Below are 23430 nucleotides of genomic sequence, written 5' to 3'. Positions count from 1 at the left end.
GACTGACTTCATCAATGTGCGATTCTGACGCTCTACTTCCCCATTGGCCTGCGGCCACAGGGGAGTTGTTGTGCGGTGTTCTATCCCATTTTCTGCAAGGAAGGCTTCGAATTCTTCAGATACCAGTTGAGGCCCATTGTCAGTCTTGAGTGTATGCGGCACTCCAAACCGGGCAAATATTGGTTTTAGAGCTTCAATGAGTCTTGTGCTAGAAGTTGACCTCAAAATAACCACTTCAAAATATCTACTAAAATAGTCTACCAACACCAGTAAACTTTCCCCTGAAGGTAAGGGACCAAGAATGTCAGCTGCACAATCTTCCCAAGGGCCACTGGGAGGAACAGCTCGTGCCATAGGTTCTGGGGGAGCATATTCACTGACCACTTGACAACCATGGCAACTCCTGCACAGCTTCTCTGCATCAGCATCCATCTTGGGCCACCATACTTTACTGCGCAGTCTACATTTTGTTTTAACAATACCCTGATGTCCCTCGTGGGCCAACTCCAAAACACGCGGTCGCAATTCTCGGGGAATCACTAGCCTGGAACCCCGTAAAAGCAGCCCACCATATGTACACAATTCATTCTTCACATGCAGGTATGCAGGTACATTGCACTGACTCCAATCTCCTGTTTGGACACATTCTTTGATGAGATTCAGCTCCATATCCTCAGCTGAGGCTTTTTCTAGTTCAGCAGGTGTCAAAGCACAAGGAACACTATTCTCAACCACAGCATGCACAGAGTCATAATCTTCTCCGTCGTTACCTTGGAACCCACAATTTAGCCTAGACAAGGCATCTGTGATGTTGGTCTTGCCTGGTCTGTAAACAACCTTAAAGTGATAGGCCTGTAGGCGAAGGACCCACCTTTCCACACGGGCAGAAGTCTTCGATTTCTGAGAATAGATGTACTCCAGCGGCTTATGATCCGTCTCAAGCTCAAACTCCCTGCCGAAAACATACATATTAAAGCGTTCGCAAGCCCATACCAGGGCTAAGGCCTCTTTCTCTGTTTGGCTGTATCGCCGCTCCACATCAGACAGGCGTCGCGAAGCATACCCAATCACACGCCACTCACTTCCATGTAGCTGGGTTAAAACCGCTCCAAGCCCCACCGGTGACGCATCTGCCAAAATTCTTGTTCTGCTGTTTACATCGAAGTAAGCTAGGACATCCGCGTGCGTGATCAGCTCTTTTAACTTCTCGAATGCCAACTGTTGTTCTTTGCCCCATTTGAACTCAGTATTCTTGTGGGTTAACCTCTGAATGGGTTCTGCAATGGATGACAGATCTGGGACAAACTTAGACACAAACTGGGCAAGACCGAGGAAAGATCTGGCTTCACTAACATTCTGTGGAGGACCTGCCTGTCTGATTGCTGCGACTTTCTCTTCACTGGGTTCTATACCGGTCTGTGTTACTTCGTGACCAAAAAATGTCAATCTGGGTAATCTGAATTCACATTTGTCTTTGTTCAGTGTCAGACCTGCTTCCCTCAATCGATCGAGCACAGCCAAGAGCCTCCTATCATGCTGCTCCTCCCCTTGTCCGTGAATGATTAGGTCATCTGCTATATTAGCCACGCCCTCACAGCCTCGCAATACGTCCCGGATGATTTGTTGGTACTTTTCAGGTGCTGAGGTGACACCAAACATGAGTCGGGTATATCTATAGAGACCACGGTGAGTCACGAACGTTGTCACATGTCTACTCTCCTCAGCAAGAAGTATCTGATGAAATCCCCACTTCAGATCTACACGACTGAATACTGTGCTACCATTAAGATCTAGAAGCACCTCCTCTATTGTAGGGATAGGCTGACGTTCCCTAACTATTGCCTGATTGGCACACCTCATGTCTACACAAATCCTGATATCTCCATCTGCCTTGGGTATAACCACAAGTGGTGAGACCCACCCTGTTGGTCCATCAGGAACCTCCTCTATAATTCCACTCTCCAACAATTCTTCTAGCTTTCTCTCGACTTTCTCTCGTACACCGAATGGAATCCTGCGGACTGGCTGCGCCACCGGCTTCACCGAATCATCGATATTTAACTTCAACTCGTAATCCCTAAGAAGCCCAACACCGCTGAAAAGTTCTTTGTACTTTTCTTTGATATCAGCTTCTGTATTGACGGCATTAACGGCATGGCTAGGCCCAAGTCGTAGCAAACCAAGTTTCACTGCTGTTTCTCTGCAGAGGAGACTTCTGCCATCTCCATTTATAACTACAAAATCAGCTTTGCAGGTCACACCAGTGTCAATGGACATTATATCTGCTGTAAGTGTTCCAAGTGTTGGCAATGGCTTTGTACTTCCATAAGGAAATAAGGCTTTGGCCTCCTTTCGGGTCTGACACTGGATTTTCTGTGACTTAAGCCACTCCCAAGTTCCTTTGCCTAAAAGGTTGCATGTTGCTCCTGAGTCAACAAGGACATTTGGCAAATGAGTACCTCCAACTACAACAGTTACTATTCCACTCTTTTGGTCAGGCTTATCCTCCACTGAAAACACATAGTTAGGTGTTGAGTCTTGTCCTGATTTAGTGCTACTATCAACATAATTTGTGTTTGTCTTTCTGCCTCTTTCATTCATACTAGATGTATTTCTCCAATCACGCCGACCGTCACCTTGTCTTTGCCCCATATGGGAATCCTTAGCGAGCTTCTTACAACACTTGACCTTGAAATGTCCAATTTCTCCACACTGAAGACACTTTCTACCTCGAGCAGGACATCTCCAATCTCTGGCTAAGTGATCCTCTCGACCACAATTGAAACAGCCCCTCTTCTCGCTACTAGTGCTCCCTTTTAAATTTACCACACTGTTAACCTGCTCTGAACTTATGTCGCCTCCCCTTGCCCCATCGTCAACAACAGTGTTCACTTGTCCTGAACCACTGTTAGCCCCCATTGCTTCCATCTGCAAATTAACTGCTTCCTGTGCCCGAGCTGTAACTAGTAGATCATTCAAAGTAACACTGCCTTCCTTTTCTAAAAATTTCTGACGCAATTTTGCCGAGTAACATTTGTCAATCAATTGATCCCTGATGTACTCATCTTCCCGCTCTCCAAACTCACACGAAGCGGCTCGTAGTCTGAGCCGACAAACAAATTGATCGACGGTTTCTTCATTACTCTGACTAATTTGCCGAAACAAATGTCTCTCAAACGGTACGTTAGCTTTAGGAATAAAATAGTCATCCAGTACCTTGAAAGTTTCGGCGTAGTTCTTCTCTGCACCATCAGGCACCAGTGTGAAATAAACTTCCTGTACATCGAGTCCAGCTGTGTGAAGTAACAGGCCACATTTCTGCGAGTCATTCGTGATCCCTTTACCAAGCGCGTATAACTGACACGCTCTTTTCCATTTTCTCCATCGCTGCGAAACCGAATGCGGATCTCCTTTAACTTGAAAAGGCTGCAAACTGCCTACTTCCACAGCCACTGGGGTCGACACCCCACTACTTGTGCTCGCCGAACCGCCATCTCCCTCACTCGATTCTCCGCCAGGCATTGCAAAGAAGTATGTCCCCTCCAAACACAAAATGGTAAAAAGAAACTAGCACAAGGACATTCCTCTCCATCCCATCCTCGTCGCCAGATGTGATATTCGGATATACAGCGATAAAAACCCTCGATGTCCTTTGATTTGAATATTTTAATCAACACACTACTCACATGGCAGCCAACGAGTATCACAACAACAACTTTCCCTAGGCATCACGGGATGCCTACAAACACAACCTTTTCGCACTTCCGGTACAATACACTACAACATGAATGTACAAAAGGCTCATTATTTGGTAGCCTATAAAAAGATCATTTTGATCAGGAAGTAAATGAGTAAAAGTCAATGTAATGCATCATATGCTCAAGAAAATACAGTTATTGGAGAAAAAAATTAAATATTTTGAAATAAACTTAAATATATGATTTTTTTGTCTGTAGATGATTTACAAGAGCAGACAAGGACTACCACTCTTATATCTCAGTTTAAGAGTGTTAAAATCTCTGAGAAAGATGAAGTGAACAAGGCATCTCATAAACAGGCTTTGATGGAGACATTCACAGCAAAAGGGAGTCAAAGTTATCCACAGTTAGCTGTTACTGAAGTCAACCAGCAATATGCATGTGCAACTTTAGGGACTTCTAGCCCTGATGATAAGGTAATCAGTAACAAAAATTAAGAATGAATGAAAAGGGTGGTAGTATAATATAAATAGATGAATGGCTTTGGGAAAATTTTGAAATATTTTGAAGATAACAAGTTAATAAACAAACCAAAAGGCATTCAAGTTGATGTTAAAATGAAATAATTTTTCACAATAAGTATTAATTAGTGGAATAGTTTTTAGGAAATAGTAATGAAGGAAAGTTCGAAATCAGAAAATAGATAATTTAATAATATATGTATTGAATTTGGGAATGTCTGCTGATAAAAAATGAAATAAAAAATTTCTGGAAGAAGATTTTGAGAATGAAATCTTGCAGAGTTTGCCTATAGTGCAGCATTGACAAAATCTGGATTACATCATAGACTGGATCACTGACCAGATCACAGATTGGATCCTAGACTGGACCACAGATCAGATCACAGATCAGAAAAAAAAGAAGGTTTTGGAAAAAATTAAAACACTAAAATATGTTAGGGATGGGGTAGACTTTCAAGGCCAATTTTTTGAAAAAATTTTTTATGGTAAAAATGGTTGATTTTACCTATTATAGTTTCCAAGAAAAATCAAGGTAAAATATTAAAACCTGAATGAGCTGTGCACAAAAAGTTATTTTCAAACTGAACTCTTTAGCCTGCCAGATTGTGAATTATAACATGTCAATAGTAATGACACCCTTAGGGTTTCTTGCAGTTAAACATCCTGGTCATTGAATTTCAATTACATAAACATCTCTTGATTTTGGTTACATGTGGAGATCTTTGCTATCTGTCTGCAATTATTACCAGAGTGTGAATAGACACACACACACACACACACACACACACATATAAACACACTGAAGGATTTCTTGGACAAATTGTTGTATTCATAAGGTATCTCATTTCATCTGCTTGTGAAAGGACCTTATGGCTAAAGAGTAGTGACATTGATGAGGAAGTAGTATATGTGGGGATGTTTAAAGTTCGTGTAAAAATTTTCATGATGTTAGAAGGTGCACAGTCATTATGAACATCATTAATTTACATACAGGTCATAATATAAGAAGGTACTGATAGGCAGAATTTTTACATTTTCAAATAAGGGGAGTGCATGTTCTTCTTTATCAACAAGATAGATTAAATGTAATACTTTCCTTAATTTAGAGAATAACAATTTTGTTTACTAGATAAGTTTTAGACACATTACTCCGAGTAACAAGTCCATAGCAGTTCAATAAGGTAAAATTAAGGAATTATAAATATCTATGAGTACAGATGATGGAACAAAGTATCTCAGCTTGGCAATAGTTCCTATGGTCTTACATATTTTAGTGACAATTAACACGTCAAATTGGTTTTTCCAAGGAAGATTTTTATTGTTTAAAATGCATAATACTTGATAAAACTTGCATATTCTAAACTGACCCTTCTATTTCTTTCACTGTCAAATATTCTTATTTGTGGGGAATAACATATTCTCTTTTGTCGAGGGAGAAAAATTACAAGATTTAATTAGTTTGCATTCAAAGTCAATTTATCGCCAGTCATGCAAATAATTGTTCAGTTCAGTGTTGATAATCTGTTCTGAAGACTTGAGGTCCTTATTAGCATAGACAATCTTAGTGTCATCCACAAATAAGAAAAATTAAAGTTTATTGGAACAGAGGTAAGTGTCATTTATATTATTAAAGTAAAAAGGGAAGCTGTCCTAAGACCGAACCATGAGGGACACCACATGAAGAAATTAGCGATAAGTTGAAGTCTGAGAAGTCATGTTTCTTTGTTGTTTTGTTATAAACTTTCTCCCTTTCTGAAGTCAAAATGTAAATCTGAGAGAAATTATCAGAAATGTTAGTGATGATATATATTATCACTAACTAAAACTTTTTCGGTATTGTCAGCAAAAAGTAAGAGAGGCTGACATTTTTTGCACGTCTGTTGGTTTGTCAATCATCCGAAGGAGATAACTGCTCTGTAAGGCCAGTAAAAAATACTAGTCTTGGCTGTATTGAGATTTTTTGATCGTTATCAGACATATGTCGAAGTAGCCTGCATGCCCTTTATTGTTTTTCCTGTGGAAGCTCGCTGTTAGATTGTATCTCACTAAAATATTCAATAGGTAATTTCAACATTCAACTTCTCCAAATGTTTTGTTTCTCAATCACTGATTTTCGTTTTTAAGTTGACTTTCTTTTCCAATCATCTTGTTTGGTTTATCTCAGATGAGTTACAAAGTAATGGAGGAAAGAAAGACACATCCACTCAGTACTTGAGTCCATAGCTAAAAATGCTTGATCCAGTTGGTGATCCAAACCATATTCTTTCTGTAATCTGATCTGTGATCTGAACAGTGATGCAGTCTGACTGATTTGTGATCCAGTCTGTGAGCCGAATCTGTGATCTGATTCGGGTTTGGTCACGCCCCATAAAGTGCATGTTTTCTACAGCACTGATTCATCTCTACATCTTTGCAAAATATTGAGTTGTTCTGTGTGTACTGTTTGAATGATAAGTGAATTATATGTTACTCTCCTTGTATTTAATATTTATCTGCTTATAAGCAGAACCGTGAAGGACTGATTGATTTTGATTCAGTCTATCAGGACTTCTTCAAATTTAGACAGAAGCTGATGATGACTTCTTTCCCAAAATTTGTAGCATTTGTGGTGATAATTCTCTTATCTAGAATGATCTCCTGCACTCACATCTTTGTCTTTATGGTGTGACAGAGGCAAAATTAAAACTATTATTAGCATGTCACTTTGCTTTGTTCGACTCTATTTTCAAGTCAATGATCACAAATGCCATAAAGAATGTAATATGGCACTCTGCCGCCAGTAGGATGGTTGGATAAACAAAGAGTAGATAAAAACAAAAAAATCCTGTGTGTCAGAGAAACTGAGTTAAAATTAACTTTAAATTTTCTGGATACAGATCATTCAACTGAGTGAAATTGACAGAGGATCAATTTTCCCACAGGTTGGGGCAAATTCCCAAGGTAAGTTTAAAAAAGTAATAATCCATTGTCACTGTAAATTAATGTTGTAAAGCAAATATAATTTTCATGCCCATCAAGCTCTTCCATCAACATACCTCCACTTTTCAATGCTTTCTAATTAGCTTGCTCAACCTTGAATAACTTCTTTGCATCAGCTGAGATGTGAACCTCTGGAAATAAAAAAATCTGGGGGCTCGAGGTTTGAATTTGGATCACATTCCCTGTGTACTTTCCCTAAATTTGGTTCTTGGCTCACCCTTACAAGTTTCAGACTGCTTTACTTTGTAGCTAGCAAGAGATAAAAAAAAAATATGGTGTAGAGATGAGCATATCTTCTTCTTTTTATTAACTGATATTAACTTTTTAGCTCCAAAGGTAAAGGATGTTGAAAGCATAAAAGCATGGTTGAAGCAATGTGATCACGAGGTTCATGCAAATCCTCCAGTGAGTCCTTTGCAGGTAAAGAAATTGCATTGTATATACCAATAGAATAATGCTCAAATTAAAAACAGATGTAGAAACATGTATTGTATCTTCAAAACAACAATAAAGGAAGTTGATTACACAGTCTCTTATGGTTATATGGCTTACTGTAATTTGCAGAACAATACGAAATGAAATGAAAATCTGTAATTTCATTGTGAAATAAAAATCTGTAGAAAAGTCATAGACATGCTTGAAACTCAAGAAAATCAGAGCTTGGATCAGTTCAGAAACATGATGTAACATTTTCAACTTGTATTTTTTGTCCGGAAAGTGACCTGTCATGCATTGGAATTATTCATTGACAACCTAAATTGCTTACACCGTATTGGTAATATATAGTGCAGCTACAGTGCCAGCTAATATTTCAAATTTCATTTACTCCTTGTGGCATAATGGCGCTCTTCTTTCACATAGATGACACATTGATTTATCCACCAATGTAGTGGAGATTTGACAACGAACACCATGCAGATTTCTCATTTCTCACTTTTGCTAGCTCATGTTATTATGATTTGATAGCTTGGGAATGCAATCTTCACTTGTGGTGAACTGACAAATTCATTTTTCCAGCCTGTGGAGTTTTCTGTATAGATTCTTGTTTCACAAATAACAGTTTTCCATTTTGCAAATTACAGATTTCTGTTTTGCAAGTCATGGAATTCTATTTTGAAAATCATATTAACCAATTCCTATTTTGAAATTACAGTTTTCTACTTTGCAATTACAGATTCTAATTTCAGCAAATTAAGGAATTCTGTCTTGCAAATCATCAGCAGATTTCTATTTCACTAATTACAGATTTTCATTTTGTTTTGTTTAGTTTTGCTAATTAGCCATAATTACTTCTTCTGTGTCTGTATCAAGCCTTTCCTTTAATGCTTTCAGCTCTGCCGGTTTTTTTTTTTTTTTCAAAGGAAAAATAGTTTGTGAACTCTTTTCACTATTTCCTGATGCAGTTCTGTAAGGTGTTTGTGCCAGAGCTCGAGATAATGGACAAATTTGTGGGCCATTTTCGTTTTGTCTGTCTGTCATGTGTAAGTGCAAGTTTGAATAAGAAGAAAGTAATAATTTGTTGACACTTAATTTTTTCTCCAAATCTTTAGGGAGGACACCCCTGTATTTTCAACTTTAAACCTGAGCTGCCATCGAATGTTAATGTGATAGCTCGCTTTGGTAATTTAGAACCAATTAAGCTGGAGAAGACAAGTCTTGGCTACATTTGTAAAATTCCAGGTTTGTAAAGGTTAATTATTAACTAGCATACAAATCAGAGAGCTATTTAACTCCTCTCTAATAAAGAATCAATAGAGACAACATCGACATTGGATTTTAATTGATTTATGATTTCAGCTGTCTTTGTTTTATTATTTTTGTTGTTTTATACAATCTTATGGGTAGACCTCTTAAGAGCATCATTTACTGAAAGCATCTTTTTGTAGATGAAAATAGCTGCTTTCATAAAATGTGAACTTTCTCCTGCAGCTGGTGGTAACTGAAGTTAAAAAATAGCATATAAGTAGAGGGGATGGGGGATGAGGGCCCAAGAGAAAAGGAGGTAGGAGAGCCGGTGGGAAGCTGGATCTTGCCTATGGGGAAATAGAAAAGAAAACACAATGCTCAGTTATTTTTTCTTAAATCATCTTTCCTCAAAGAAATGCTCTGATGAAAGAAGACCATTAAAAAACATATTTCAAGGAAAAAAACCAAAGATGCATAAAAGTTTTACTCAAAAATTAAGACAAAATATAAACATGAAATCAGTGAATTCTACACATTTGTCGAAACACGCCTGTGAATCTCTTGTTTCTTGGAAACTGTGAATGAGAAGCTAGACAATAAACATCAGGAAATATTTCAGGACAAAAGTTCTATTCAAACCATTTCTTGATGGACTGTTAGAAGTGAAAGAGCTGGTACAAAATTCTTGTGTACAAAACCCGAGCAGTAAGATCACTCGAGTATTCCATGCCTAGCTCGTTGTTTACTTTACTTCATGGCTAGTAAATTGCATAGGATTAAATTGCATAGCATTAAGTTGCAAATTGTGAAACAACATATCTAGTGGAAACATAATAACTACCAGGCCCTGGAAACATCAAGTTGTTGCCAGGCCTCACTTGAAGTAGTAAAGTTGTTTTTTCACTTTATGACCATACTCGGTATTGCTTCAGAGAATCTAAAAGTGGTTGACTCGAGAACTGATTCTGTCACTTCTAAGACTTTTGTACCCATTATTTTCCAAACAGAGTTTTTAATAGCATATTCACATTTCATTTTGAGCTTCAGAAGGTCTAATGCAGTCAGAAAGGAACCAAAAATCATACTTGCAAAGACTTCAGTTTGCTCATTTGTTGTGATCACAGTAGTACTACTACTAAGCATGGTGAGGCAGGGAAAGGCTTATCTCACATAAGACAATCATGCTATGCAGGTGTTAATGTGTTTACTTACAGGGGAGTGTTAGGAAAGATGAACAAAGTGTGATGACAAACTTGAAGAAACTGAAATAACTTAAGGAAACATGATGTGACCCCTATTTTCAATGGCGGCAAACAAAAGAAACACATCTATAGAACAAACAGTTAATTTTTCATTCATTGCAAAAACTGTTTTGCCAGTATTTTTGGTTGTGCAAGTGAGACTGTGATCAGGATTTAAAATGGCCTCAATATTAATGCAACTGATGATAAAAGCTTGCATCCCTCTGTTCTGAGGATTGTTTTTGCCTCTTATTTTGAAGATTTTTTATGTATACTATTGATTTTGTTGTAAAAAATTGAATTCAAAAGGAATTGAAGGGGGCATTTTATTTTTCTTCACTTTTTAAAAAAATGCAACATCAGCACTTTTTCTGAATTCAAACCCTATCTCAAAAAAATAGCATGGCTACACCCATGCCGGTTTTCTTTTTGGAGTTTGATGGCCCTTGATAAGATCTGTTTTGCTTGCAAAATCATTCGCTGGGAAAAATTAGTTCCCTATTAGCATCCACCATCCTTAATGTCAACTGAACCATAAAAAAGTTTTATAAGGGAGGGTAATCAATACTCTCAACAACATGCAACAAAATTCTTGCAAGTTTACTAGTAATGGTATAAGTCAGAGACTAACAAAAGAGATGATTGGTCTCAATGGAATTCCTGGTTTAAAGGTGTGCAGAGTGGAACTGGGGAATTATACAACAAGTGTCTTTTGTAAACCGACTTACACTGACAAATACCTCACTTTCAACTCTCACCAACCTACTTGCCATAAAAAGTCCATTGCTTAAACTTTACTCAGGAGGGCTGACTGTCTACTATCTTCTATCGATTTCAAAAGCTGAGGAGATAAAGTATAGTTTAAACACCCTAAAGGTAAATGGCTATACCAAAACATTTCTCCGTAGCTGCCAGGTACTAGTTACAACTAGAAAGGCCCCTGATGAGAAGGAACCAATGACTGGTTTTGCTGTTTTTCCTTACCTTTAAAGACACTGTTACAGGACCCATCAAGGAATTTTGAACAGCCACAATGTTAAATTTGCTAAAAAACCTTTTCAGACTTTGGGGAGTATTTTTACCAAACCTAATAATTTTATCTCAAAAGAACAATGAACTGATGCTGTTTATTCTATTCTGTGCAATGAATGTGATCACAAGTACATCAGACAGACCAAATGTCGTTTGGTACACGTTTGAAAGAGCACCATTGCAAGAATGAAAATTCAGCTTTGTTTGGAGCACACATTCCCAACTTAAACCTTACAATTGGGTGAGAAGATTCTAAAGTTATCACTAATTGACATTAATTACCACCAGTGCCTTTGTTTGGAAGCCTGGCATATTAACTCTGCCCACACCCCTTAAATCGTGATGATAGTGGCTTGCAGTGATGCCTTGCTATCAAGGCCTATTCAGAAAAAAGCTAGCTAGGGCAGCTAATTAGTGAGCATATAAAAAGGACCTCTTGATCTTGTTGCAAAGATTAAATCACCCCTGATGAAGGCACTTAATTGAGGACAGAAGTGTAGAAATGTTGGGTCTAGGAATTGTAACTCGCAGTTACATTCATTACATCTTTAAACCAGAATAGCATCAAACCATGTCTGATTGTTCACATGATTGCTTTAATTGTAAACTTAAATATAATCTGGATACCTATCAAAGTTGGTTTTGTGTCATAGCTCATGACATGAATGAGTTTCTCATGCAGTGTCTTACAAGCTGTTAAGCAATGGAAATTCTCTAGTGAATAAAGCGAGTCAGATCAAATGTTGTTAGAGGGCATTATTTATTGATGTGCTTCAGTTTTGTCAGATGTGGTATATTATTACAGAGTGTAGATTACTATCAAGATAAAGCTCGTATTAACAAAGATTTAATAATACATAGACGAGTAAAAACAAGCAATATAATATCCCAATGTTTTGGCGACTTCATGATGCCATTATCAAGGGTACAAATGAAAATAAAATTAACAAATGCGAGTTCAAGTGTTACAACTAATTAACATAGGGAAGGTAGCTACACAAATACTTTAGCACAGATAGAATCCGTTTGCATGTTCAAACTCAGTGATAATTGTTTGATGTATAGCATCTTACAACAAACATATAAAATACATATATATGAACTGCGGTTATGAAACGTATATGTGCACGATCCTTCGCAGTAAAGCACTATTGAAATCACAGCCTGAATTTTTTTCAGGTCTGATTTTCACTATTGCTTTAATAGTGCTTTACTGCGAAGGATCGTGCACATATACATTTCATAACCGCAGTTCATATATATGTATTTCATATGTTTGTTGTTTGATTTATCATCTACGGGTTTATGTCGAATTAATTTGATGGCCTGCTCCCAGTTGGCTTGTTAGCTCAATTGGTAGAGGGCTGCACTAGTATCGCAGAGGTCAGTGGTTCGAATCCCGTACAGGCCTGAATTTTTTTCAGGTCTGATTTTCACTATTGCTTAAATAGTGCTTTACCGCGAAGGATCGTGCACATATACGTTTCATAACCGCAGTTCATATATATGTATTTCATATGTTTGTTGTTTGATTTATCATCTACGGGTTTATGTCGAATTAATTTGATGGCCTGCTCCCAGTTGGCTTGTTAGCTCAATTGGTAGAGCGCTGCACTAGTATTGCAGAGGTCAGAGGTTCGAATCCCGTACAGGCCTGAATTTTTTTCAGGTCTGATTTTCACTATTGCTTAAATAGTGCTTTACTGCGAAGGATCGTGCACATATACGTATAGCATCTTGTTGACAAGACAATCAAATTTGTTCATGCACCTCTTGAGAACTTGGAAACAGCAAAGAAGGTCCTCAGGGACAGCACCTGCATGGTCATTGTCATAGTGCTTTTGTACTGAAGATGACGTGCTCTTATGGCTATCCACGCAGGCATAGAAATGCCTGCATGTGTAACCAGATACAGGGAGCTATGTTGGTTACACGTGTGGGCATTTATATACCCGCGTGGCTGGCCATAAGAGCACGTCATCTTCAGCACACAAGCACTATGAAAACAACCACGCAGGTGCTGTCCCTGAGGACCTTCTTTGCTGTTTCCAAGTTCTCAAGAGGTGCATGAACAAATTCGATTGTCTTGTCAACGAGGTGCTTTACATCAAACAATTATCACCGAGTTTGAACGTGCTAATGGATTCTATCCGTGCTAAAGTATTTGTGTAGCTACCTCCCCTATGTTAATTAGGTGTAACTCTTGAACTCGCATTCGTTAATTTTATTTTTATTTGTACCCTTGATAATGGCGTCATGAAGCTGCCGAAACGTCGGGATATTGTATCGCTTGTTTTTACCTGTCCATGATGAAGCTGTTGTCACAATTACAACAAGACTTGTGATATCATAATTACCCACCACAGATATGCAATCAGTGAAACTAAAAGCAGGGAATTAGAAAGGAGTATTGAACTCTCAATGTTTGGTTGTCCAGTTTCATTTTTAAAAGTACTATCCCAGTTGTGCAGTGGACTGAGATATTCTTCTCTAGAGTGAAATGTTAGAATTGATGGTCAATCTCTGATAACCAGGTCAGTGAAAACTGGCCTGTAACAGTGTTCACCTTGAGAAAATTACCTCTCCTTCCCCACAAAAACACCAGAGAATAGTCCTGAATGATACGTTTTGGCACAGCTTGAAAAACACCCAGGTTTCTGATCGATCCCTTTTATTGACTTGTAGCTGGGAGTATAATACAATGAAGGGTTCCCAAGCAAAAGCAAGTTCTTTTGAATGTTCTCTGTGTTTTTCTTCATGGTAGTAAATGTAATTACATTATTCACTATCAGGACAAATATCACTGTTTTATGGATGTATTTCAATGTGGTTTTTGATCACCATTTTATCCAAAGCTTCACCTGAAATGACACCTGCTGTTATTCCAGTCTTGCTCATTTCAACAACCACTGGAAGAATTCTGGCACAGACCTCTATGGTGTACTGCAAGATATTAACTGAGTTGTCAGTGAACATGCAAGATAGTTTTGATGGAATGCCTGGAGCCAGTGGAGGTGGAACCAGTGGAGGAGGTGCCAGTGGAGGTGGGACCAGTGGAGGAGGAGCCTATGGGGGAGGAACCAGTAGGGGGGAGGCCAGTGGAAGTGGAAACAGTGGAAATGGTACCAGTGCAACCGGAGTAAGTGGATGTAGATGGGGAACCTATGGAGGTGGAGCTACTGAATGTCAATACAGTAGAGGTGAAACTCAAACTTTCAATACCCTTAATTGAAACTAATTAAATTCCCAGTTAATTGTGTAGATTAGTGACACGAAAGGACAAATTTAGGGAATCTCAGAAAGTGGAGCAGTCAGGTAATTCTTTACTTTTTATAAGCTATTGTCTGAGTGCTACATAGAGAACCTCAACTGAATAAGGGGTCTAGGGAAATGGAAGAGAGACGTGTATGGTGGCCGAGAACTGCCAACAAAAATTCTCATATTTTTGAGTAATAAATGTTAGTTTCGCTGAGAAATAAGTCAAAACTACTATAAAACACGAAGTAAAATGAAATGAAATCTAAAAGTAAAATGACATGAAATTTAAAAGTACACTTTAACTAAAACTAAAACCACTTTACTTTTAAGTTAAAGTAAAATGGAAATACAGTTGAATTGAAACATAAAATCAATTTTAAATCAAATTCAAAGTGCAAGTGAAAGTGAATTAAAAGTGTGAAATGTAGGTAAACTGAAATGAAATACGTTTTAAAAGAAGAATGAAAAACAATATTAGTGGCAGCGCTCGGCCATAACAAAATTTACATTCACTTTCGATCACAAAGTAAAATCAATTTTTGCATGGCCGAGGGCTGCCACTTGAAAAAACAGTTTTGAAACTAAAAATTACCATGGCCGAGAGCTGCCACAGTAATAATGCAATGCGCGCTCTAGACTCATCCTCAGTCCCTCCCGTTCGTGCCATCTGTGGCCATTTTTCTTCAATTGTTTATGTTTATAAAAAGTGACAAAAGAAATGAATGAAGCATTGTGGAAAAACGATGGTGATCTTGAAGAAGCAATGAGAAAGTATGTAAATGAGAGCCTTCAAAGGCGGGAGATATTAGATTTTTTGAAGCGCGATTTTCCGGAGTACACTTGGAGCCTTCAATCACTGGACAGAAGACTTCGTCACTTCGATATTTTCTATAACGAAAAAGAAGTCGGCGTCGATGATGTAAAAGATGCAGTTAGAGCTGAACTAAATGGCCCAGGGAAGCTACTTGGATACCGAGCGATGCATAAAAAAATCAGACAACGATATGACCTGAATGTTACCCGTGACCAAGTGTACGCCGTTATGACGGACCTCGATCAAGAGGGACTTACAGCAAGAGGTGGGACTGGATCAAAAAAAGAATGGAAAAAAGGCCACTTTACTACGAAAGGACCTAACTGGGTCCATTCTCTTGACGGCCATGATAAACTTATGGGATACCAAAATTCGACCTTCCCATTGGCCATATATGGTTGCATTGACACAGCTAGCAGGAAGATTCTATGGCTTAAAGTTTGGGTATCAAATTCCGACCCCCAAATAATTGGCAAATGGTACTTGGAGTATCTTTTTAATAACAGATTAATACCAGCTTTTCTAAGAGTAGATAAGGGCACTGAGACAGGGACTATGGCTACTCTACATTCCTTTTTGAGAAGACACCATGGAGATATGGACCCACATGAAACAGTTGTTTATGGTCCTTCAACTTCAAATCAGGTGTGTGGAAAAGTTTTAAATTAGTTGTAATGTGTACTTTGCATTAAAAGTAGACATCACCTTACAGCTGCTAACACTATGCTTGGATGTCCATGCAGGTTTTGACCAAGGAGATGAACAGTTAAACTATATTCTCATTAGCACCCTACTTATTCCATTGCCACTGCAATCCTTGAAAAGTGACCAAATGGTCCACTGCCATTTGGCTATTAGGTCATGAATTACGCATGAGTTTTTAATAAAAAAATATTTTGAATTTCCAAGCAGTTTTGCATACTCATTTACAGTATTATTTTCATCGTTCAAGATTGAAAGGTGGTGGAGAGAACTCCATGATAGAATGGAAAAATATTTTAAAGAGCACTTGCGATGGCTAAAAGATCAAGGTCACTATGATCCCCGCAATAAAACTGACAGGTAAGCATTAGCCTTTCATCAAAATGGGAACACAATAAGTAAAGTGAACGTTACAAATCCAGATGGGATTTATCCTTCAAAACTGGGTATGGGTGCTCGGAAGATGGTTTAATATGGCCCTAAAATGTATCCCTAAATTAATTTAGATCTAGATTTCGGACCCTAAAACATACGAGCAAATTTTATTTGTTATTATAATTTTTTTGAAAACAGTAAATGTCATTGTTCTTGTTCAATAAAGGGATTTCTTTGTAACACAACTAAATTGTTTTACTGTTGAACTATTCCACTTTGGGAAAATGTTCATTTTGACCCTAAAAGGTAGGCGAAATAATAATATTGTGTATGTATTTTCTCTTTATATCCAGAATGCTTCTAGCTTTCATAATGATCCCGTTAATGCAGAAAGAACTTGACATTTTCAAGAACACTGTGTGGAATACACACAGAATCAGAGCTCAAAAGGAGACGCAATTGCCTAGTGGCGTTCCAAACCACATCTACAGTTTTCCAGAAGAATACGATCTTGAAGATTGTGGTGAGTGTGTATGTAATGGTGCAACACTGCAAAACCCATTTTGAGAACAAACATCTCCTATTCAAATCCATTTATAATACGAATTGCCCTATAACACTATGGCATCATATCAGAACATTCTATTGTTCTCATGCGAAGAATTACGATATGGTTGCCAGAGGGGACAGAACATCAACAAGACATAGAAAAGCTTTGTAAAACAGCTGTTTGATAAACAAAGAAAAAGACAAACAACAATAAGAGACACGTGCATATTGTATGTGAAAAGTAGACAATTTGATGATCAACTTTCGAAGAGAGAGACGATTTAGTTAATGTTCCATGTTTTAGGCGATTGTATCACCCCTATAAACAAGCTAAATTTGATCTATTACTTGTGTTCAAGGCTTTCCAATAACAGAGGAGCAATTGAAAGAAGCAGCCATCGAATCAAGGGTCTTGCAAATGCCAGATGATTTTTTAGAGCCAGACTTTCGTAATGAGTGTGAAAGGATGATTCCTGACTACGAGACGATAAAACCACATGAATGCAGAGCTGCTTATATGTATATGAAACAACATTTTAATAACTCATCCAATTCATCAAACAATCAATAAACTATTCTAATTTTAGTACACATACAGCTATTTGAGAAAATTATGACTGCTACATATATCGTTATATTCGGTGCATCATGGGTAACTCAGAATTTTTTTGTCTTCAAATTGGAAAATTTGTCGAAACAATCTAAACCTTTTGTAAACCTTATTATTTGGGTCAATGGTTGCATTTTGCCCCAAAAATGGTAACTCAAACACTTAATTGTGAACTTTCACTGTGTTCGGGCCCGGACCCGCAGTGGGAGGATCTCACGCCCCCCAGTGAGACTGGACTTATGACGAGACCACCCTACTGAGGAGATTTTGTTGTGTTACTATTATGGTATATAAAAAATACATGTGGTTTTCACTTGAAGTTATTTTAGTAGTCTGAACAGAACATTATGGTCCTTCGAAGTCGGATTTGAGAAACCTTTGGGGAAGCAAAGCACTGAGCAGAAAAGTAAACATCGAGAGAAACGATTACAGTTTTGAATATGGCAGACAACTGTGCATCGACAGCGGAGGAAATTGTGAGTGAAATGTCTCTTTCCTTAGTCAAAGCTGAGTTACAAAGGAGAGGATTACCGGCAAAAGGAAAGAAAGCAGCTCTCATGGCTCGACTTATAGTTGCTATAAAGCAAGAAGAATCTAATCCTCCATCTTTGCAAAACGAAAGTGAGGAATCGACTCATATAGGCTCTAAACAAGCCTTGCCAGCTGACTACGTGCCTGCAGCATCAACTAGTCAACTCTCGTCGTCACAGTCTGCCAATCATCAGTTAAGTAATTTTCAGTTGTTAAGAAGGAAAGAAATGATCCTTAAGATGGACATTAATGCTGTGATACAAGTAATACTTGAGACAAGCAAAAGTCTCAGCAACAACATCATAAGAATGGAAAATCGTGTTCAAAAGTTGAATGGTTACATGGAGAGTTGTAGTAAGGTAAGAGAGGAAATTATTGCTCTTATTTCTGATGATGAAGTTGCTGAAGAAGCTCAAAAGTGGATTGACTATCAACGAGTGATTGATAATGCTTTAGACATAGCTCAAGAGTATATATCTAGACAAGCAATTTCCAAAGCAGACGAACAAACTACTTCAAGTTCAGCGGAGCACAAACAGTCACATTTAAAATTATCAAAACTTGAGTTACCCAAATTTGATGGAGATGTTTTAAAATTTCAAAACTTTTGGGACCAATTCGAGGTTACTATTCATGATAATGACAATGTGCCTTCTGTTCAAAAATTCACCTACCTGCGTTCAGTACTTGAAGGGATTGCTTATCACACAATCGAGGGATTTGAAGTCACTAGTGCTAATTATCAGCATGCTGTTGATGCTCTGAAACATCGCTTTGGTAGGAAAAGAATAATTATTTCATCTCTAGTCAAGTCAATTATCCAGTTACCAAGGTCAAACGAAGGGGTAGAGTTTTTGCGAGATCTCCATGACACGCTAAAGAATCGGATTAGAGCACTGGAGGCCCTAGGCGAAAAGCCAACGACCCATTCTTGTATCCTCCTTCCAATATTAGAAACCAAACTTCCACCTGAGTTATCCGAGAAATGGGAATTAGAACTAACTGACACAAAGGAAGAGAGTGTTGATCTTGAACTTTTCTTCAAGTTCCTGAATAAACAAGTGATTTCCAAGGAGGCCGGAAAAAGGAATGCTAGTATGATTGGTGAGAATGGTGGGACAGCTAGAGGAAGTGGAGCACGAGACAAGGATGGAGCTGGGGCAAGGAACACCAGGGAGAAAGTGTTTTCAGCAGCCGCTCTACTAGCAAGTGAGACAGATCGGAGAAGTTATGCAGCTTGCCATGTGTGTAAGGAGCAGGGACATGAAACCTTTAAATGTCCAGAGCTTGAGCGAAAGTCAGTTGACAAACGCTGGCAGTTAGTAAGGGAGAGCCGGCTATGTTTTAACTGTTTAAAGCCTGCAAATACTTTCCACTATTCTTCAGTATGCCGCCAACCCAAGTGCAAAGTCGAAGGATGTGGCCGGCGTCATCACAATATACTTCATGGTGACTGGGATCCTACCATGGAAGAAAAGGGACATACAACATTAAGTGGATTCGTGGCTTCATACAACTCCAAGATGCAACAAACCTTATTACAGACTGGGACAGCCATGCTGGTTTCAGACGATTTCCAGAGAGCACCTGTAAGAGTTTTGTTTGACTCAGGAAGCCAGAGGTCTTATATCACCAAGAAGGTTGCCGAATCATTTGCCCTTGATGGACCTTCTGAGGTCCTTAGTGTATCCATGTTAGGGGGAGAAGCCAGTCAAACGAAGAGAATGAAGAAAGTCAGGTTCTCACTTGCCTCTGTTCAAGAAAACGTTTCAACACCAGTTAGCATGGAGGCCCTCACCATTGACAAGATCTGCACACCACTAGAACCAGTGGAGATCAGGCTAGAAGATTACCCCCACCTGCGGAACTTGATACTTGCCGACTCGTACCCTCGTGGACCAGTTAACGTCGATATTTTGATAGGAGCAGACTTTTACTTTTCATTTATGAGTGGTAAATGCAAGAAAGGGGAAGCCACTCATGCTCCCACTGCAGTAGAGTCAACACTTGGATGGATTGTAGGAGGACCCATCGAGGGTCTTTCTTCTAAGAACACTCAATCCATGCTGTCTACCGTGTGCATTGATCCAGTTACAGACATTCTTAAGCAGTTTTGGGAGCTGGAATCTATTGGAATTGTAGATAAAGGGAATACACCCATGTCCTTAGAGGAAGAAGAGTCTGTTAGACAGTTCAACGAGGGACTGAAGTTTGATGGTGAGCGTTATGAAGTACCGCTGTTATGGAAAAGCGATGCTCTGCCATTCAAGTCAAACTACCTCCAGGCAGCCAAGAGACTTGAGAGTGTGGAAAGACAGCTGAGGAGAAACCCAGAGAGAGCCAATGCTTACAAGGATACCATCAACCAATACGTAGATAAGGGATTTGCCGTAGAAGTAAAGGAAGCAGTTGATGATAACGAGAAGGTCAGGTATTTACCTCATCACGCAGTCTTTCGAGAGGACAAGAAAACTACAAAATGCCGTGTTGTTTTTGATGCTTCAGCATATGACGAGCATGAGGTATCTCTCAATGACTGTATTCTGTCCGGGCCAGCACTTCAACCTAACCTGGTATCAGTATTACTTCGATTCCGAGCACGTAGGATTGCACTTATGGCTGATGTTGAAAAGATGTTCCTCCAGATCAAGGTTGACGAACGAGACCAGGACGCTCTACGTTATCTTTGGAGGGATCTACAAAGTGATAAACCACCGAGAGTGTACAAGCTGCAAAGGTTGGCATTTGGTGTTAATTGTAGTCCATTCCTGGCTATTGCCACAGTTCAAAGCCATGCGAAGAAATGCAGCGAAGAGTTCCCTGATGCATCAAGGGAAGTCCTGTCGAACATGTACGTGGATGACTGCCTTAGTGGTGCTGATGATGTTGAAGATACAGTGAAGTTACAGCAGTCCTTAAGTGCGATGATGGAACGAGGTGGATTTAATCTGACAAAGTGGGCCAGTAATTCGAAGAAGGTCCTTAGCCACATTGCAGAGCAAGATCAGGCAGAGTCCAGTACTGTTGATTTCAATGCAAGGGAACCGCTCAAGGCACTGGGAATATGTTGGAATACACTAACTGACTGCTTCCTCTTTAACGTGCCACCAAGTACGCTGGCCGCTCGTGACCCTGAAACGAAGAGAAGTCTGTTGAGCATTGCGTCGAGGGTTTTTGACCCTATGGGACTAATCACACCATTTACAATCAGAGCGAAAATGTTGTTCCAAGAACTATGGCAGAAGGGTTTACAGTGGGAGGACCAGTTAGATGAGGATATTGCTAAGCAGTGGAGGTCGTGGAAATCGGAACTTTCACAGTTAAGTTGTATCACCATTCCCCGCTATTTCATGGAAAACATTGGATCAAGTTCTAGAATAGAGCTCCATGGCTTCGGTGATGCTTCACCTAAGGCATACGGTGCGGCAGTCTATATCAAGTGCTTGGATGAAACCGGCCATGCGTCAACACATGTTGTCATGTCCAAATCAAGGGTGGCTCCCGCAAAGGCTGTATCGTTACCGAGATTAGAGTTACTTGCAGCTGTTGTTAACGCAAGATTGCTGAAGTTTGTTGTAGAATCCCTAACGTTAACACTCAAAGTAGAGCAGGTAGTCTGCTGGACTGACAGCATGGTAACTCTTCAGTGGATCAGAGGCTCAAGTAGCCAGTGGAAGACATTTGTAGCAAACCGCGTTGCTGAGATTCAGTCCACATGGGACCCACACCATTGGAAACACTGTTTAGGGGAGGACAATCCTGCTGACTTACTTACACGTGGAGTGCCCGTAAAGGTCTTAGCTGATAGCAAGTTGTGGTGGAGTGGACCGTGCTGGTTATCTTCTCAATGCCTGCCTGAACAACGAGAGTCGCCAAACGAATTGACCGAGTCTGTAGAGAAAGAAAGAAAACAAAGGGTGACAAGAACGTGCGCGTTGATTACTATGGAACCAGTGATTGATCCATCTCTATATGAGCAATGGCTGACGCTAATCCGGGTAACAGCATTTGTTCTTCGAGGTGTTCGAGCTTTTAAGTCAGGAATAAGTGCAGGTTCCAAAGAGCTGTCAGCCGAGGAGCTGCAAGATGCCAAGTTGAGGTGGTACCGGGAGATACAACAAGAGGTGTACCAAGCAGAGTATGAAAGGCTGGAGGAGGACCCTCCTTTACCAAACACCAGTGCTATATTAAAATTGGACCCTTATTTCGACAAGAGAGATCGCTTGCTGCGGGTAGGAGGTAGATTACAGCACTCAGACTTGCCAGAGGGTACCAAACATCCAATAATCTTACCACATGGTCATGCGGTAGTTGAGAAAATCATACAAAGTGTGCACAAGGAGTTACTTCATGCTGGACCGGAGGGCACTCTTTCGGTTCTACGACAAGAGATCTGGCTCACCAAGGGACGTCGTGAAGTTAAAAGAATCCTGGGAAAGTGCCTTGTTTGTCGACGTCAACGAGTTGGTCCATGTTCACAGAAAATGGCGCCATTGCCATCAGAGCGGGCGTCATTGTCTCCAGCCTTCACTCACGTTGGTGTAGACTTTGCAGGGCCATTGTTCGTACGAGGGAGTGCCTCCCCAGAAAAGGCTTACATATGCATCTTTACTTGTGCCTCCTCCCGCATGACCCATCTAGAGCTTACGGGTGACTTGTCCACTAAAGAGTTCTTTCAGGCATTTCTTCGTATGATCAGTAGACGAGGGCTCTGTAGAACCATCTGGTCTGACAATGCGAAGACGTTCAAATGCGCTGACCGTGAGATCCAACAGTTGTTCACACAAGGGTCATCTGTCAATAAAGGATTGTGGGACAGGATAGATCAGGAAGAGCTCCAGGCCAAATTGACCTCCAAGGGAATCAAGTGGAAGTTCATCGTCGAGCGCTCCCCTTGGCATGGCGGCTGGTGGGAAAGGCTGGTGCATTCAGTGAAGGAACCTCTTTGCAAGATCTTGGGCAAAGCGCTGTTGTCCTATCAAGAGTTGGCCACCATCCTTACCAGGATTGAAGCCGTTATTAACTCGAGACCGCTCACCACAGTAAGTGACGACATAAGAGATCTAACGCCTATAACACCAGCTCATCTTGCTATTGGAAGATCCCTGTTTAGCTTACCGGACTTCGTAGACGAACTTTCAGCAAACAAAAGCACAACGAGGCAGCGATACCTGTACCAGCAGAAGCTTATTAACCATTTCTGGCAACGGTGGCGGGGAGAGTACTTGCATCAGTTATCCGTTAGAAAGAAGTGGGTGAATGAACAACCAGCCCTCAAGATTGGAGATGTAATGCTGATTTCTGAAGACAAGGTGTCGAGAGGAAAGTGGCCAATGGGAAGAGTTGAAAGATTGCTTCCTGGAAAAGACGGCTTGATTCGTACTGTTGTTTTGAAGACAAAGAAAGGGCTTCTAAGGAGACTTGTACAGAGGCT

At 39.7% G+C, this 23430-nt stretch overlaps 2 protein-coding genes across 2 annotated transcripts in view; both read left to right on the top strand.

The window, feature by feature from the left end:
• LOC148724806 (uncharacterized) overlaps positions 1 to 23430 on the top strand; it is a 45825-nt gene that overhangs the window by 3415 nt on the left and 18980 nt on the right. Inside the window, exons 3-7 of the mRNA XM_088731372.1 lie at positions 3957 to 4174; positions 7096 to 7159; positions 7527 to 7618; positions 8749 to 8878; positions 14013 to 14357. Coding sequence (XP_088587498.1) covers positions 3957 to 4174; positions 7096 to 7159; positions 7527 to 7618; positions 8749 to 8878; positions 14013 to 14357 — 849 coding nt within the window. The remainder of the gene's footprint in view (positions 1 to 3956; positions 4175 to 7095; positions 7160 to 7526; positions 7619 to 8748; positions 8879 to 14012; positions 14358 to 23430) is intronic.
• Positions 15061 to 17446, top strand: LOC148724808 (uncharacterized). The gene is made up of 4 exons (XM_088731225.1): positions 15061 to 15874; positions 16182 to 16291; positions 16660 to 16829; positions 17215 to 17446. The coding sequence occupies exons 1-4, from the start codon at positions 15134 to 15136 to the stop codon at positions 17424 to 17426; spliced, it is 1233 nt and encodes a 410-aa protein (XP_088587351.1). The 5' UTR covers positions 15061 to 15133; the 3' UTR covers positions 17427 to 17446.

The sequence above is a fragment of the Stylophora pistillata genome, chromosome 8, assembly GCF_964205215.1.
Source record: "Stylophora pistillata chromosome 8, jaStyPist1.2, whole genome shotgun sequence".
NCBI classification, from domain to species: Eukaryota; Metazoa; Cnidaria; class Anthozoa; order Scleractinia; family Pocilloporidae; genus Stylophora; species Stylophora pistillata.
This window is presented reverse-complemented; position numbering and strand designations above follow the sequence as displayed.

Coding starts and splice junctions, on each gene's coding strand:
- LOC148724808 (XM_088731225.1), top strand. CDS start 15,134: ATGAATGAAGCATTGTGGAAAAACGATGGTGATCTTGAAGAAGCAATG. Junction 16,292..16,659: donor CCCCGCAATAAAACTGACAG/GTAAGCATTAGC, acceptor CTTTATATCCAG/AATGCTTCTAGCTTTCATAA. Junction 16,830..17,214: donor ATACGATCTTGAAGATTGTG/GTGAGTGTGTAT, acceptor CTTGTGTTCAAG/GCTTTCCAATAACAGAGGAG.